General features: G+C 39.8%; 1 protein-coding gene across 1 annotated transcript; it reads right to left on the bottom strand.

Moving 5' to 3' along the window:
- On the bottom strand, window positions 15837-16864 carry LOC109234698. Its single transcript, XM_019400764.1, has 2 exons — window positions 16087-16864; window positions 15837-15916 (listed from the first exon to the last, which is right to left on the bottom strand). Exons 1-2 carry the CDS (start codon window positions 16862-16864, stop codon window positions 15837-15839), a joined length of 858 nt encoding a protein of 285 aa, XP_019256309.1.

Raw genomic sequence — 18848 nt, 5'->3', positions numbered from 1 at the left:
TTTCAAGATATTGTACTATAATACTATTATATAAAACAAATGCATAAAGAAAAAATCAAAATGACTACATAATACATATGCATAAATTAAAATTAGAAAAATTCAAAATATTGTACTATTCTACTATTATTAAAGAAAAATCAAATAGTGTACCAATTAAATGTAGCTAATACAATCAAAAAAGGTTCCAACTAACATATGATACTAGTATAATATATAAATATACCAACAGGGTATACAATTGTATGCAAAGAATTTAATTTTTTTTAATTCAATTATTAAACTGAAATAATATCAGTTGTCACATAATCTAATTAACTCAATTTTGTACGTCATCGATTATACTAAATTTTAGACATGTTATAATAATATACTATATACCATTTTGAAATGGAGAATAAATTAATAAAAACTATTCAATGGACAAGTACATCCTATTAGGAAATGAGAAAGATAGAAGAAAAACGTTTATTTATATTTGAGAAGACAATAAAAGAGAAATAGGTTGGGGCAATTAATGGGATTTCACGTTATCCGGGATTAGAAAGGAAAGGATTTTGAAAATAGGTAGTTGGGTAAATACTTTAGATTGCATAGGTACATATTGTAAGAGAAATTAGAATGGGTAGTAACGGGTAATTAAAATTGCCTGAGTAGGCATTTAGAGTAGATTTCCCAATTTTTATAGGTAGGTCAAAATTCTAATTTTTTTCTTTATATATAAACAAACAACAAACTTAACTCTCTTTTTTTTCCTTTCATCTAAACAACATAACTCTTGGTTTATTTCATATGTAACAAATTCATTTACCTTTATAAAATTTATAAACTTTCACATGATTTTTAAGACTTTCTATTTAAAAAATGTTTTCTATTTTGCAAATGATGGACTCTTAGTTAAGGGTTGTTTGATATATATTTTTCATGTGAGAAGCCGCTGAAATTGCAAATCACATAGCTGATTTATTCTAAGATTATACATTATTATTAATTATGCATGGTTTTTACTGTATAATTATCATATTTATTTCTAAAATTTGTTACTATACCGTACGTATAATTGGAATATATCACTATTATACTGGAATTATACAATGTATAATAGCTAGTGACAAAATATCATGTATATTATCTACAAATAACTTACATAACAACGTATGCGAAACATCTGATACTATTATTATATTAGTTAATATATAAGACCTCTAAATAATTAAAACAAAAACACGTGAATATCGAGATAACATTATTAAGCAAATATTAAACAAAGTATATTTATTTAATTAATTATCGTACAAATACAAGATGGACGCGTCAACTTATAGTGGATAGTGGTAGCCAATTAGGAATGTAACATTTTGAGCTAAAAACCCGAAAAGGAACCTGTTTGTTAACGTGATTCTCGTCTAGACCCAAGTGGATTCCTTTGATATATTGAAATTTTAATATGGTATGTTAATATTTTAGCTATTGACTGTAAATTAAATAATTCTTCTACCATTTTGTAAAAACATTCCAAATATTGTACAATTTATGTTTTTCCCCATCCCTATCCAACCCTAGTTATTTTTATTTCACCAGAAAATGTTAATACCAAATATATTTATATCGAATAATTTTAATTGCCTTGCATTTTTCATAGAAACACAATATAATAGAATGTATGTGATTGTATGTATTTAATGTTAAGGGATGGTATAGAACTATATTAGTCATTAATTTTTATTTTGGTCGAACGAAAAAATATTATTTAACCAAGTAAAGCATTATACACAGACTAACTCATATTGACCTAGATCTAGAACAAACAAAAATAATATTTAAAAAATGGACATTAATTGTGTGGCCTTTAAAAAAAAAAATCCCTCCCAATTTAGGAGGATCTATAGTGTTCCACACTTCCCCTCCAGCGTGCGTGACTAGAACCCAGGACCTAACGATCGTGGGTGGAGGTGCTTTACCAATGGTCGTGTATGGCCTAAATTTGCTAAACTTTCAACAACTCAAACTTAGCACTTTCTTGGAAAGCCTCTTCATATAGCAGTAAATTTGCCTACTAGCCAGAAAAATAATTTAACTAATCTAATAGTTTTTCCATGTACAATGCGTTTGGCCAATTATGTGTAGCTGCAGAATAATTTATTTAGGCCTATTTGCATTGTCTTTTCTCTTCAATTGGAACATTTAGTTTCTCTTCATCCAAATGTGATAAATAGCAGCTGCAAAGAAAAATTCCAAGATGGTATGTTTGGGCCTTCTATTGTTAACTAGCTTAGAAAGCCCCTGTGCTTCTATTAGAGATTTTGGGTAATCTACCTTGGATAATCATTTGAGGCCTTTAAAGCAATCATCAAATATGGAGATAACAATATGAGAAGATGCGTTGATTTTTTTAGCAATTTTTCCATGTCTACAAAAAAAAGTCTAAAAGAGATTCTTTTAGCTTACCAAATCAACCCTTAATTTAACCAATTAGTTCCTTCCTGCTTCACACTAATTCCACATGTTTAACAAGATTGAAGGTAATAAAAACGGGGACACCCCTGAAATGTAGGAGTGAGGACCATCTCACCGTCTTGCTTAAAATTAACAGCAATAAGAGGTGCTGCTAGTATTAATACTATTTATGGTTATAAAGTACCATAGCATAGGTACTCACTATTCCTCCTACTACTGAAGTTCATCCTGGAGTTATCGGTTACTTAAGGAGAGGTTTCGGCCAAGATAGTCTTTGCATAAGCAACGAGCTTTTCATACAACTTGTTCCGTATTTTGTCACAATTAACGTGTGTTAGAGGAATGTCAAGAGAATCGACTCAGGTATGTTAAGGCTATCCCTTCTTTCTTTTTGGCATGATCTATACGACACGAATGAAACGAGTAAATGCACAACTTCCATAAATGACTCTATTCGTAGAAATGCTTGAGATGCTTAATTCTTGATTTCCCATAAGTCTTATTATTCTATCTTCTGTTCATGGGTCTCAGAAGATACGTTAGTTGATAAAGCCTACTTCATGATATTAATCAGAGGCATAATGGTCTTATGACACTCCAAAAGATTTTATTGACGTACTTCTCATGCATTGCATTCATTTACATTGACCCATGAACAGATGGCGTTATTGTAAGGCCCCGTGAAATTCTTACTCAGAAACCCGAAATCTCGTAGTGCTAAGTTAGGAATATGTGTACCGCGGTTCGGACCTTTTGGATCGATCTGTGCATTAAAAAGTTAAGGAATAATGTTTTCAGAAAAGCGCGTTTCTGCGGCCCATTATGCGACCGCATAATAGCAATGCGGGCCGCATAATTGCCGCAGAGTGAGGCAGAATGTTGGCTAATTTGAGGACAACTATACGGACAAATTATGCGATCGCATAATGGATATGCAGGCCGCATAGTTGTCGCATAACCTCCTTGGAATTTTTGCGAGGGACAGTTCTGCGGTGTATTATGCGACCGCAGAACAGGTATGCGGACCGCATTTTTGTCGCATACTCGGGCAGAATGCTCAAGTTTTGAGGGCCATTTTGCGGTCCCTTTTACGGTCCGCATGTCAGTTATGAGGTCGCATATGCGACCGCAGATTGAGTCGGGGCTCCTATTTTCTAACTTTTAAAAACCCGACCCCATCTCATTAAAAATACCCTATTAGCCCCTTTTATGCTATTTTCTACTGCATTTAGAGTGAGAGAAGGAGTTCTAGAGGGAGAAACTAATTCTCACCAAGTCACTACAATCCTTGCCCAAATCTTTGAAGATTTTCAAGTAAAATTGCTAGGCCTTCATCCTAAGAGGTAAGAACTTGTGTCCTAACCTTGATTTCGGAATTCCTATTAAAATAAGTGATTAACAAGTGGGTTCATGGGTATAAGGATTGATTATCTTGCATGCATGAATGATAGTGGGGTATGGAGAGATTGTGAGCTAAAAATATAACAAATGAGGTGTAGGATGATAAAAATCTCTCACAAAAAGGGTCCTAAAATCACAATGCACACTTAGTGCTTGATAATATACTCAAATGAGTTAGAATCTTAATCATCTCTCTAATTTTTGGTTCAACTTGTAATTCTCATAAAATAGATCGAAGTTGCTAAGAGTTTCGGAATTTTATAAGAATTTAAGGAAAGCTCTATTAAGGTATGTATGGCTAAAACCCCATCTTCTTAGAAATTGAGCTCCTTTGGTGTCTATGCAAATGTTGTAAGACCGAAATTTTATTGATGTATTGATTGTTATTTCACATGAATTGGTGTTACAAACATATATGTGAAAGGTGCGTCTCAATGTGTTCAATATACTATTCTTGGTAATTTAAGGATGAGTGAAGAATGTGAAATCTTCCTTATGCTTACAACTTGAATTGCTCTTGTATGTGTCGATTGTCCTAAATTGCAACATTAACGCTGAAAGTGGAAATGATGTGGAATGTGGAGAAAAAGAGCTTGAGTTATGAAATGTGGCCTAGTGCCAAGTATGGTGTGATAATTGTGGCCCCAAGTGCCTATGAATTGATACATGTGAAATAAAGATTGAAATGAGATGATTAATGAGGAAGGAACAATGTCTTGGTAAGATGGCCTGGCCGATCGGGCCGTGATCGGACACCATGCCGCACACATGGTGGTATTGTGCTGATATTGAATTCGGAAAGTGTGAATGAGATGCATGTCTCAAATGAGGCAACCTAGCCGATCGGGTCGTGATCGGACTCTGCGCAATAAAGCGGTGGTATTGTGAATAATGATGAAAAATATTAAATGCCCCAACCTAAAGCTATGGAAATTATGTGAAAGTTATATGATCCTTTTATTTGATGATGTGGTGATTGTTTAAAGATTTTGATTGATCCTTATGATTTATTTGTTCTTGTATGATAGTTCTTTCTAATGAGATGGTGTTTAGTTATACATACTAGTACTATTCCATGGTACTAACGTCCCATTTGCCGGGGGCGCTACATCTTTGAATGGATGTAGGTGGGGTTCCATAGCAGACAGTGCCGATCGTAGGTAGCGGAGCATCCTCCTCTCAGCAATCTTGGTGAGCCCCTCTTCTTCGAGGGGTTATGCAGTATGTATTTTGTTATAAAACTTCCACTTTTGAGGTATAGCCGGGGCCTTGTTGCCGGCATTATCATAACTGTCTTTTGTATCTTTAGAGGCTCCGTAGACGTTTATGTGGGTTATGTACGGGTGTCGGATGGGTCAGTGAACTGTGTTGTAATTCTGAACTCTAGTTCTTCTAAACTGTATCTGTATGAAATCTTGGAAACTTAACGATGGTTTAAGGGTTGTAATATAAAATGAACTAATAATGTTGCATGTACGATCTATCCTACTGTCTAAGTAAGCGAAAGCATGGTTTCCTTAATCATATTTAGTTGGGTAGAAAGTATCCAAAAGGCTTGCTCAGTTGGGTTCAGTCGGTTGAGCGCCGATCACGCCTCCCGAGTTTGGGGCGTGACAGCTATCTACGCGTATATATGTATATTATATGTATATGGGATATGGAAAAAGGTTACGGCATTATACACGCACCACCACCTGATCAGCTGGTATATGTTGATGACTTTTTCCACAGTGGTCGAGATGATATAATGGGATGCCCTCAGAGGCTTGATGATGTTATGTGCACCTATACCTATGCATGACATGACATTTATACGCATGTGCATGACATTATAAATGTTTTAGGATTTACAAAGTTATTCAAACTTACAGGTGGATTTTTTTATTTCATGTTTCTTCTATGTCTTTTATGTACTAATTTTTATGCCTTACATACTCAGTACATTACTCGTACTAACGCCCTATTTCCCGGGGCCTGCGTTTCATGCCCGCAGGTGCAGGTAGGCAAGCTGACGGTCCCCCTTCTTAGGATCCTTGATCAACGAGAGTTGGCGTGCTCCACTTGATCTGGAGCCGCTTTTGATTTTGGTATGATATGCTTGTATACATATATGGGTATGACGTGGCCCAGTCCCATCCTTGTACAGTTGTATTTTTTATTAGAGGTCTGTAGACAATCATATATAGTTGGGTAGTTGTCTATAGCATCCTTGTCGGCTCGCCCTACGTATTTCGCACGTATATGTATATATGTCTTTTGGGACATGTTTTTCCATGCATGCTAATCTCGTAATTCAGCAGATGTTATTCATGTTCATATATTAGTCACATGATTAAGGGTGTTCAACATGTAGGATTCGGGCACCCATCGCGGCCCATCGGTTTGGGTCGTGACAAGATGGGAATTAGGAGTATATATTCGAAATATGCAAGTGAAGTATCTAGATTGCACTTCCACAAATAGGTTTTGTTTCCACTTCTAAAATTAAGCTAATGATTGCAAATTTAAATATATAAAACTAGAGATGATTATTTTTGAGTGTTTTCTAAATGTATAAAAGGCCTAGGGCTGTGACCATGACCTAGGTGCTTGCCTAATGGGATAAATACTTTTATGCTCGTTTTATTGACTAGGGTGTATTATAGCTCGCAACACTACGTTGCCCACTCAATACCTCTCGGTCAGAGAGTGGTTTTGCCCAATTTGGCTTTCTCAAGACCAAATGGGGTATCTACCAAAACGGTTGATAAGAGCTCAAGTGGGGTTGTAACTATCTATAGGTTGAACCCTTTAATTGGGTTAATCAATCTCTCAATTGACCCAATTCCTTGTTAGCTAAGTTAGCCTAGACTAGGTCCCTCTTTCTCAGGAAGAGACTAAGTCAAATAGGCTTGAATCAATGTTTGCAACCATTAATTCTACAATTGAAGCATGAACTAAGCTAAATAAAAGACACCCATTCATAAACAAGCATACAATTAATCACCTATAAGGTTTACACACTAGGGTTCGGTCACAACCCGAGTAAAAATCTAGCTACTCATAGTGGGTGTAGAAGAAAAGAAAGAAGAAAAGATAATAAAACTCATATTGGAAGATTAAAATAGAGCAATCTAATGTTAAATCACCAAAATAAGCTAAAGTTTCCTAAAGAAGCAAAGAGAAACGACTACAGTACTTAAAATATTCAAAACTTGACCTAATTTCGTGAAACTCTTCTATTTATACAAGGCTGGAAATTTTGGACAAAAATGCTCCTCGGGAAGTTCTACGGCCGCACAATTCCATGTGCGGTCCACAGAATTCTTCATCTTGCAGGAGCTGGGATTCTGCGGCCGAAGAATTCTTAACTGCGGCCGCAAGGCTCTCTTTCTGTGGTGCAATGATTTAGCATTGCGGCCGCAACCTAGTCTTCTGCGGTTTGCATCTTTAATTGTACGGCCGCACAATTCTTGTGCGGTCTGCAATTCTGAGGGACTCGGAACTTGGAAATTTGCACACCCTCTGAAGTTGATTTGAAGCTCTTCTTTCACAATTCCTGTGCGGTCCGCAGTTTGCTAGATAGTCTGCTGGGATTTCCTTCATTGTTTGCGACCGCAGATGAAATTTAGCGGTCCGCACTTTGTAAGCTTCTGTGCCTTTTATTGCCTTGTGTTTAGATTACTCCTTTTTGAGTCGGATTTCACCTCGGGAGTCCACTTCAAACATTCTTGCAATTTTGCACATTTCATCAGTTTCGGGAACACAATTCAATGCTTTTAGACTAAAAAAAGCTAAAAGGCGCTAATAAGTAGTCAAAATCCCCACTTATCAACTCCCCCAAACTTAAGTCTTTTCTCGTCCTCAAGCAAACAAAATAGTTCCCACATCTACTAGTTAAGGGTCATTTCAGCCAGTCAAAGGTTAGCAATTCTCACATCAGTTGGACCAACAATTACCCACACTACTTATGTATTATTGACAAGGCAACAAGTTAAACATTTATGCACATATAGCTCTAATGTGACATTCGAGCATCAAGGGTTGACTTTAATCATCAAGGAAGCTCGCTCTCTTATGTAGGTCATTGTGGATCCCAAACTCCTCCTCCTCTACTCTCCGTTTGCGTAGCTCACTTAAGAATTTTAGCACTCAATCCAAAGATTTGTGAAAGGTTCACTCATCTCTCTCAAGAGAATGTCGCAAGTACGTCTTCAAGTACCATAGGCTTGCCCGTCATGTAGATCGCCACTAATGTAAGCTCACTCGGCTTAAAATCAAGTAGGGCTTTTTCGGGATGTAATGAAGGCTTTTGGACTAAGGTTGGATATACTATGGTTGCGTGGGTTCACCTTTCCTTAAGCACTCCATTTTTTGTTCTCGGCTCATGCTTTGCCAATTCTTAGAGGCACTTTCTTTTCCTTGGGAAACTAGAGAGACTTAACATTACTCTTTCTTGATCATGACATTCATTCAATGTTTTGGATCACTATCTTTCTTTGAATTCCTTCAACTCTTCCACTTATTCACTTTCTTTTTGCATTTTTCTTTTTGTTCATTTATTTTCTTGCCCTTTCCTTCTCATTGTTTCTTTTCTCTTTTTGTGCCTTGACACCTCTTTCAAGTTCCTCATCTCTCCCCTAAACTTATGTTTTTAGCCTATTATTTCACAAGAGTGTTAAGAAAAGCTCGGGTACCAAGAGAGGGTCACGACAAAACGTGTAAAGGCTCGTAACATGGTTATCAAATGAGAAAGTCTCGAGGCTCAAATGGTTTGACTAGGGATAACAACATTGGTAGGCAATGGAAAATTCAAACGGGCCAAGGAAAGCCTACAATCACTTCTTAAGCCAAGAAACACTTAAGATTTCTCTTTGAAACACATACGGGGCAAGTTCTAGACGTTTCGCACGGGTACTTGGACTAGAAACAAAGCATCTCACCCCTCACGCAACCAGATTGTTAAAGAGGATAGAGTTGAGGGCCCACAACAACCACATTCAAGATTGAAGAACAGTATGGTCCAATTAGACCACTCGACGGTATCAAAGTCAACACAAGAGTCACAAAGTCACTAACTATAGCTATTTCCTTTTAAAAACCTTGTCTCTAACCATAAGCACGTAGTTAAGTGTGTTGGTGCCAAATGAAGCATGTTTGACTCTTCGAGTTTTACTTAATCAGGTCTTTTTATTCATTACTACTACAATTATTACCTAAACACAAAATATACTCATTCTTTTAAGAAGGTTTTCACGCCATCCATCATTGGGAAGAGTCACCCAGATCACACAAAAACTACCTTTGGAAAGAACCGTAGCATTAAGAAAACCAAAGGCTTATTATCTACTAAAACAAAAAAAGAAGCTACTAAATAAAAAAGAAGCTATTAATTCAAAAAGAAGCTACTAAATTAAACACTAACTAATAAAAAAACAAACATAAAGAAGCTACAAAGCAAACACTATTGAAAGCATAACGAATATACATAATGAGAGAGGAGAGAGAATATATACATAATGAGACAGAAGAAGAAAAAAAGAAAATAGTATTAAGTTAATTTTCAGGCCAAATGTCTCAGAATCATAAAATAAGATCAAATGTCTCCACCCCTTGAATAAAAATAAGCATTGTCCCCAATGCTTAACAAAATAAGAGTAAAGGAAGGGAAAGAGTGAAGAAAATTCCCTATGGCTCCTTGGACATCTCTGTGTCCACAACAACGTCACTGCCCTCAGTCTTCTTCAACTGGATCTCATTATCCTCAACTCTGGCAGTGACTGGGTTGGTGAGCATCTAGCGCACTGCCTCGGTAGTGTCGGCAGCTAGGTCTGGTTCCTCAGATTGGCCAGTTGGTGCCAATGGAGCTGATGGTGCTGTAAGAGCTGGATCAATCAGCATCTCAAATGGGAGATCTCCGGCAGCTGCAATCTTGGTCACCTGCCTCCGGAGCTTGACAACTAATTTCTTGGAAGCCTAGGACTTTCTCATTTTCTTTACTTCTTTTCCCAGCTCCTCGATAACTGACCCATGCTGTACCAAAGTGTTCAAGATAGTAGTCTGGTTCTCCCAGAGCTTCTTCAATGTATCTTCCACTGTCGGAGGAACCTGAGGTGCCTGAATGAATGTCTGTGCTGCAAAAGTACTGGATATGTTAGACAGCTTTGCAGTGGCTTTCTGCATCCAGTTGTTGAAGCTCGCTAGTGTCTGGGAGACTCACAGTGAAGAAAGTGGAGCAGTAGGCATTGGCACATGCTTCAAAGCCGAGGTGGAACCTATGGCAGGAAATACAGTGGGAACTGGAGATGGTGGTGGAGGCATCGCTGCAGCATTGGAGGAAGGCTCGGTCAAAGCAGATGGACCATCAACTGCCTCCGCAACTACCATAGTTGGCTCGTCAGACAGGCCCGCAGTGGTAGGAGGCTGAACCTTCTTCTTTGGGTTCTTAGCATCCATCAGAGAGTACCATGAGAAAGGCTTCTTCGGCCGCACCTTCGTATCATAATCCCTCGGCTCTACCCCCGCATCCATGAGATACTCTGTAATAGTGCTGGGATACGGGTAAGACGAGTCATCTTGCCTAGCTATCATAGAGATGTTGGCTGACATCACGGCACCTATATTGATCGGGTACCCAGCCATGATAGAAGCAACTAGAACTGCCCGCGGGATCAGAAGATAGGTCTCATTCTGGCACGGATCTAGTCTGCTACAGACAAAGGTTTGCCACCCTTCGCCTCAAAGTTCAGAGTGTTCCTCTGAATAGGAAACCCTGTTATGATCCATGGTGGCGGTGGCCCAGGAGCTGCTAAAATCTCTACCAACCAAGGACGAGCTGCCTCCCCAAGTGCATACTTCTCTAAGTACTCTGTGGGCTCGACATCCTCAAACCCCAAGTAAGAGTTTAATGTGTAATGGTCAAATCGCACCTTGAGATTTCTCACTTTTGTCCCCTATTTGATATGCGCAACATTGTCATAGAATTCCTGGACAATGAGGTCCTTTGCATCTACCACGCTCTGGGTGAACCACATCCACCCTTTGTGTTCTCTAAACTGCCTCAAAACTGCAGGGTTGTACTTTTCTAGATCTTTCAACTGGATCTGTTGCTCAAGAGTGAGCGAACTCACTGGCCACCACTCACGAAGCTAGAGAAAGCAACCAAAATGACAAAAAGGGCCTCCCACACCTCTTTCTTTCTCGACCTTTCAAGGCCGGCAACTGTAGCATCTCCCACTCAGCCATCATCGGGTTTGTCATCAACTGTAGCATCTGGTGCCTCAGGGACAGGTGTAGTGGATGGCTCAGAAGCCTAGTTAGCACTTTTCGAACCCTCGGAAGTGCTCTGAGATGTAGAAGGATCGTCCCTAAGTTGATACCTTCCTGGTGGCTTTGATTGGACAGTTGGCTGCTCTTGAACAAAGTTTCCCTCCGATGCTTCCCTAGACGGGACATAAGAACTGGACTCAGAGGGCTCTGCACCTCTCCTTCTACCGGCTGTAGTATTCTTTATGATTATCTTTTGTAGGGCGAGGGGTAAAGCACTCTTGCCTCGACCCCATGAAGGTTCACCCCTCCCCTTTGAAGTATCACCTCTACCTCGAGATCGGACCATTTTCTATACCAAGCAAAGGCAGTTGTTAGTAGCAATTCAAGTTCAAATAGACAAGAACACACCAAAGAAGATAGTGAAGAACACAGTTGAAACATGTTCGCATGGTAGGGAGTTGCGATCCGCAAAATTTTCATTGCGGCCGCAGAATGGGCATTGCGGACTGCACAATTTTCCATTGCAACCATAGAAATAGATTGCGGTCTGCACATTTCTCATTGCGGCCGCAACTGAGATACCACCAATATGCCAACTCTCTGATGATAAAGGATTGGCTGTTTTATGGTCGCAACCAGCTTTCTGTGGTCCGCACATATCTCCTTGCGACCGCACATGAGAGTCACCGATTTGACAACTCTCTGATCTCAAAATATAAGTTGTTCTGCGGCCGTAGTGGGATTTCTGCAGTCCGCACATTTTTCATTATGGCTGCAGAATCATGCCTTACTAAAGTACCCTAGACTTTAACTTCTACGGACCACACAATTTCTTGTGTGGCTGCAAATTGCAACCAATTACGACAGACAATCATTTTTCCCCAGGGCTTGAAATTTTTGCAAAATTTTGACACGGAACAACATCTAAGCATGAAAATCTATTTGCCCATTCCCCTTAGAGCATTTTCCCACTCTACCCACTACACATTTACCCTATATGGTTGTTCAAATAGATTCAATAGACAAATGGTCTAAATTTTCACTAAAAATCTAAAAGTTAAAAGAAATTAACAAGATGATGAAGCATATCAGATGTGAATGAGTGGAAGAGAAGAGTGATCAACAATGGCTAGGCGTGTAGGCAAACAATTAAAGATGAAATTTCAAATTTGTGCAAGTTGTGAGCTTAGAGAGGTAAAAGGAGAACAGTGCCCTAGCATCTCTATTTATACTATTCGATGCATGCCAAGGAAAAAGGAGGTAAGTGCAGCCGCAGAATTCCAATTGCGGTCCGCACTCTGTTACTTGGGGCTCAAATGCCCTTTTGTTGTTGCGGTCCACAGAATTTGTTGTGCGGCTGCAGATTTTGTTGCGGACCGCAGACTTTGTCTTGCGGCTGCATATTGGCCATTTTTCAGACGGACCAACTTCATAGAGTTGTCATTTTCCACCTTCAATTTGTGCAGTCCGCGATGTAATTGTGCAGCCGCAGAGCACCTTTTGCTGCAACAACCATTATTGTGCGGTCCATACATTACAATTGCGGTCCGCAATTCTTTCCACACTTAACCAAATTTTTGGGCACAATTCATGTAAAGCACACTCATACCTGCAACATACTTCAAATCTAGTTAGCACAAAAATAACACCTAACTACAAAAGAAGAAAAGAAAAGAAAAAGAAACATGGGTCGCCTCCCAAGAAGCACCTAATTTAACGTCGCGACGCGATGCAGATTACCATTATTTGAAATGAATCACTACCACAACATGGCCATCACCAACTTTTCTCAAATAGTGCTTCACCCGGTGACCATTGACTCGGAATACCTCATTATTTTTATTCTTCAAGTCCAATGCACCAAAAGGCGTCAGCCCATAATTTCAAAGGTACCACTCCATTTAGACTTTAGCTTTCCGGGAAACATCCTTAACCGTGAGTTGAACAACAAAACAAGATCGCCCACCTTGAACTCTTTGTTCCAAATGTATTTTTTATGAAGGTACTTCATCTTTTCTTTGTACAAGGACGAAATTGCATAGGCATGGTACCGAAACTCATCCAATTCATTCAAATGTGCAACCCTCAAGTTAGTGGGTGCATCCCAATCAGGATTCAATTTCTTTAGAGCCCACATAGCTTTGTGCTCAAGTTCCACCGGAAGATGACAAGCTTTGCAGAACACCAACCGATATGGAGACATTCTTATAGGAGTTTTGTAAGCCGTCCGATAAGCCCATAAAATATCATCAAGTTTCTTGGACCAATTCGTCCAATTAGCATTCACGGTTTTGGACAAAATACTCTTTATCTCCCGGTTGGAGACTTCCACTTTACCGCTTGCTTGTGGATGATAGGGAGTCGTGACTTTATGAGTGACACCATACTTGGCAAGTAAGGTGTCGAAGGCTTTGTTGCGAAAATGTAACCCCCCATCGCATATGATAGCCCGCGGAGTACCAAACCTTGTGAAAATATTCTTCTTCAAGAACGCCACCACACTTCTCGCCTCACTGTTGGGTAGAGCAACAGCCCCAAACCATTTGGACACATAATAAAATGCGACCAAGATGTAGATGTTTCCACAAGAACTCACAAAAGGTCCCATAAAGTCAATACCCCATACATCGAAAATATCAACCTCCAAAATGGTTGTGAGGGTCATTTCAATTTTCTTTGAGATTCCACCCGCCCTTTGACATTCATCACATCTTTTCACTAGATCACTTGCATCCTTGTAAAGAGTGGGCCAATAGAAACCCCAACTAAGCACTTTGTTCTCGCTCCACCGTGATGACCACCATAATGCGAAGAATGACAAGCCCCAAGAATTTCACATTGCTCCTCTTCCGGTACACATCTTCTAATCATCCCATCCGTACAAATACGAAAAAGGTATGGTTCATCCCAGTAATAATCTTGACAATCCTGTTTGAGCTTCTTCCTTTGGTTTGAAGAGAACTCATCCAGGATGATACCACACACAAGGAAATTTGCTAGATCCACGAACCATGGCACCTCTTTCTTTGAAATAGCCTAAAGTTGTTCATCGGGGAAGGAGTCATTGATTTTAAGGCCATTATGCGGCCTCCCCTTCTCCTCCAAATGAGACAAGTGGTCCGCCACTTGGTTTTCACTTCGTTTTTTATCTTGGATGTCAATGTCAAACTCTTGCAACAAAAGCACCCATCTCATCAACTGAGCATTGGAATCTTTCTTGCTAAGATAACGAAGTACCGCATGATCCATGTGGACAATCACTTTAGCACCCATCAAGTACGAGCGGAGCTTCTCAATAGCAAACAAAACGGCAATGAGCTCTTTCTCCGTGGAGGTATAGTTGACTTGGGCACTATTCATGGTCTTACTAGCTTAGTAGACTAGATGAAAGATCTTGTTGATGCGTTTCCCCAAAATAGCCCCCACCACTACATCACTTGAATCGCACATGAGCTCAAAAGGAACACTCCAATTTGGGGCGGTGATGATGGGAGTTGTTGTCAACTTGAACTTTAGCAATTCAAAAGCTCTCATGCAATCATCATTGAAGTTAAACTTAGCATCTTTATCGAGAAGCTTGCACAACGGGTTTACCACCTTAGAAAAATACTTGATGAAGCGCCGGTAAAACCCCGCGTGACCTAAGAAACTCCGCACGCCCTACCGAAGTTGGAGGTGGAAGTATAGAAATCACCTCAATCTTTCCCTGTCAACTTCAATTCCATTCTTTGAGATTTTGTGGCCAAGGACAATGCTTCCTCGACCATAAATGACATTTCTCCCAATTTAGCATCAAATTTATTTCTTCACATCTTGCCAACACTTTATCCAAGTTTGCAAGACAATCATCAAAAAAATTCCCGACCACTGAAAAATCATCCATGAAAACTTCAAGGTAATCCTCCACCATGTCCATGAAGATAGCTATCATACACCTTTGAAAAGTTTCCGGTGCATTGCACAAACCAAATGGCATCCGCTTGAAGGCGAAAGTACCATAGAGACATGTAAAGGTTGTTTTCTCTTGATCCTCCGGAGCGATAAGAATTTGGTTGTAGCCGGAATACTCATCAAGGAAATAATAGAAATCATGGCCGGCCAATCTATCAAGCGTTTGATCTAGGAAGGGAAGTGAAAAATGGCCCTTCCTTGTGACTTTATTGATCTTACGATAGTCCATACAGACTCTCCACCCGGTTACTGTTCTTGTACGAATCAACTCATTCTTGTCATTGGTGACCACCATCATGCCCCCTTCTTTGGGACACATTGAACCGGTGAAATCCATGAACTATCGAAAATGAGGTAGACAACCCCGGCATCCAACCGCTTGATGATCTCCTTTTTGACAACCTCTTGAATGGCTTCATTGAGTCTCCTTTTATGTTCAATAGATGGTTTGGCACCTTCCTCCAATTTAATCTTGTGCATGCAAAATTCGGGGCTTATCTCCCGAATGTACGCCAATATCCATCTAATAGCTTTCTTCCTTTTTTGTAGCACCGCCAATGTAGAATCTACCTGCACGTTAGTCAAACAAGTGGAAAGAATAACCGGTAAAGTAGAAGAAGGTCCAAGAAATTCATACCAAAGATGTGAAGGCAATGGCTTCAACTCCAAGACAGGAGGCTCTTCGATTGAAGGCTTTGTAGTAGGAGTTGTCCTATTTTCAAGATCCAAGGAAATTTTTCAGGGTTCATAGGTGTACGAACCCATTCCTTGCAGAGAGTTCACACATTCCACGATCTCGTCATCGTCAAGTTGAGCAAGACAGCCTCCAACATATGACCAACATTTATCACAACACTTGCTTCATCCACAATCACATCGGTCACCAAGTCAACGAAAGAGCACCCCACATTGCTATTGAGTTGCCTCACGGACTTACACGCTTGGAAAACTACTTTTTCATCACCAACCCGGAAAGTAAGTTCTCCGGCTTCAACATCACAAAGTGCCCCGTAGAAAGGAAAGGTCTACCAAGAATAATCGGTACCTTATAATCAACCTCAAAATCTAGAATGAAAAAATCCATCGGGAGAATGAATTTATCAACATGAACCAAAACATCCTCAATCACTCCCAAGGGTCTCTTCATAGTGTGATCAGCCATTATCAATCTCATAGAGGTGGGCCTTGGTTGCTCAATTCCCAATGTCTTGAAAACTGAATAGGGCGTCAAATTTATACTTTCCCCAAGATCACAAAGAGATTTTGTAAACTTGGCACTTCCAATTGTACAAGGAATCGTGAAAGCACCGGGATCCTTCAACTTGGGATCTATTGAATGCACAATTTCACTCACTTGATGAGTGACTTTGATAGTTTCAAAATTCATCGACCGCTTCTTTATCACAATATCCTTCATGAACTTTGCATAACCGGGCATTTTCTCCAAGGCTTCAACTAATGTCACATTGATTGAGAGACTCTTCATCATTTGGATGAACTTCTTGAATTGGTTTTCACCATTTTGCATTTCAAGTCTTTGAGGGTATGGAGGTCGAGGCTTAGGCAATTGTGCCTTAGCCCTTTGCACTAACGGTTCCGGCATGTCAATAATGTGATCCTTAGATGGGTTTACCTCCTCTTGAGTCTCTTCCACACTATCATCAATATTAATCCGAACCTCATCATTAGATTTCTCAACATTGTTCGGGATCTCCTCTTCTTGCACTACTTTCTCTTCATCCGCAAGTTGCCTTTGGCTTGAGGTGGGTGCATTCCAACATTTTCCACTTTTTGTAGTAACGGCCATGGCGTGCCCCGTATTGTTCCCACCCTTTGGGTTCACCACCGTGTCACTTGGTAGTGCCCCCTTAGGACGATATTTAGAGATTGAGAGATTTTCCCTATTTGAACTTCCAAGTTGCGGATTGATGTATTGTGTGAGGCAATTTGGGCCTCGGAATCGGCATTCTTCTCCATCATTTGCTTGAACATATTCTCAATACGCCCCATTTCATTGTTGGAAGAACTTGGACCATGGGAAGGATATGGAGGAGGGATACTTGGTTGTTGATACATCGGGGGCCTATGAAAACCGGCCCTCGATTGCCTTGATTATTGTTCCATCCCCATTGATTTTTACCTCCCTAACTTTCTTGATTGTTGCCACTCCAATTTCCTTGATTATTTCCACCACTCTAATTTCTTTGATTGTTGTTGTTATGCCAATTCCCTTGATTGTTTCCACCACTCCAATTACCTTGACAGTTAGAGTTCCAATTACCTTGATTGCTTTGAGGTCGCCATTATTGTGGATTGGGGCCTTGAGAGTTGTTTCTTTTCCCTTCGTAGTTGTTCACATATTGCACCTCCTCCTCTTGTTCATTGTAAGATTCATCTTGATCAAACCCACTATCTTCTTGAACATAATTCTCCACTCGGTTTTGCACTTGCAGACCCTTGACCCTTATTTTGTTTACCATCATGTTTACTCCCTCAATGGCATTGACTTGCTAAGGATTTTGCACTTGTTGAAGTTGATTCTTTGCTAATTGATTCATGGTCATGCAACTCTTAATGAAGGTGAATCACGTTTGGATCACCTTGTGGAACATTAGCCCGAGATTGCCATGCCGATGTTATGTCCGCCATTTCATTCAAAATCTCACAAGCTTCCGAATATGGCGTAGTCATGAAATTCTCATCGGCAAGTTGATTCACCACACATTGGTTTGTCGTATTAATCCCACGATAGAAAGTTTGTTGAGTCATATTCTCCATCATGTCGTTATTGGGACACTCTTTGACCATTGTTCTATACCGCTCCGATATCTCGTGTAGCGGTTCATTGGGCTCTTGCTTGAATGCTAAAATCTCATCTCTAAAAGTAGCCATATGCCCGGGAGAGAAGAACTTGGAAATAAATTTCTCCGCCAACTCATCCCAAGTACGAATGGAATGGTTTGGCAATCGTTCCAACCAATCTAAAGCTTTTCCCCATAGAGAAAAGGGAAAAATCCTTAGCCTCAAAGCATCCTTAGAGATGTTTGTTTGTCTACTCCCCCAACCAGTGTCCACAAACCCCTTCAAGTGTTTTATATGCATTTTGACTTGGAGCCCAGGTGAAGAAACCTTATTGCTCTAGCAAAGTGAGCATCACATTGGCGATCTGAAAGTTGCCCACCCTAATATGGGGAGGGGCTATTGGACTTGCATACCCTTCATTCGGCAACACCCGGTGTGGATCCGCTCGTGATGGAGGTGGGGGTGGAACTGGGACATTGTCATGAGGCGCCCAACCTCTTCTATTTGCTTGAGGTTCAAGAGGAACCTTTTCAACTTTGCAATCCTCAACGTCCACATCCCCCAAAGGCATGTTTCCGAGTTCATTGTTGATTGTTGCTATAATTGTACCTACAATTGATTCACACAAATTAGTAACACTAAAGGAAAATAAGATATTCCACATACAAACCCAAATATATATCTAACACCGTTTTTAGATCCCCGACAATGGCGCCAAAAATTGATCACATCCAAATGCACACCTCTAAGAGGTATGACACGGTCATTTGCAGTAATTAAACCCAACAAAGAGTCGAGATCGAATCCTCAGGAAGCTAAGATGGGAGTTATGAGTATATATTCGGAATAAGCAAGTGAAGTATCTAGATTGCACTTCCACAAATAGGTTTTTGTTTCTACATCTTAAACTAAGCTAATGATTGCATATTTAAAGATATGAAACTATAGATGATTGTTTTTGAGTGTTTTCTTAATATATAAAAGGCCTA

The sequence above is a fragment of the Nicotiana attenuata genome, chromosome 11 (genome assembly GCF_001879085.1).
Source record: "Nicotiana attenuata strain UT chromosome 11, NIATTr2, whole genome shotgun sequence".
Taxonomy (NCBI): domain Eukaryota; kingdom Viridiplantae; phylum Streptophyta; class Magnoliopsida; order Solanales; family Solanaceae; genus Nicotiana; species Nicotiana attenuata.
The sequence above is the reverse complement of the archived record's forward strand: the minus strand, read 5'-3'. Positions and strand labels throughout refer to the sequence as shown.

What these genes read in the sequence shown, in the direction of transcription:
- LOC109234698 (XM_019400764.1), bottom strand. Translation starts at nt 16,864, where the DNA reads ATGGCCGTTACTACAAAAAGTGGAAAATGTTGGAATGCACCCACCTCA. An exon ending in TAAGGTACCGATTATTCTTG is followed by an intron (nt 15,917 to 16,086) that starts GTAGACCTTTCC and finishes TTGTGGATGAAG; the next exon opens with CAAGTGTTGTGATAAATGTT.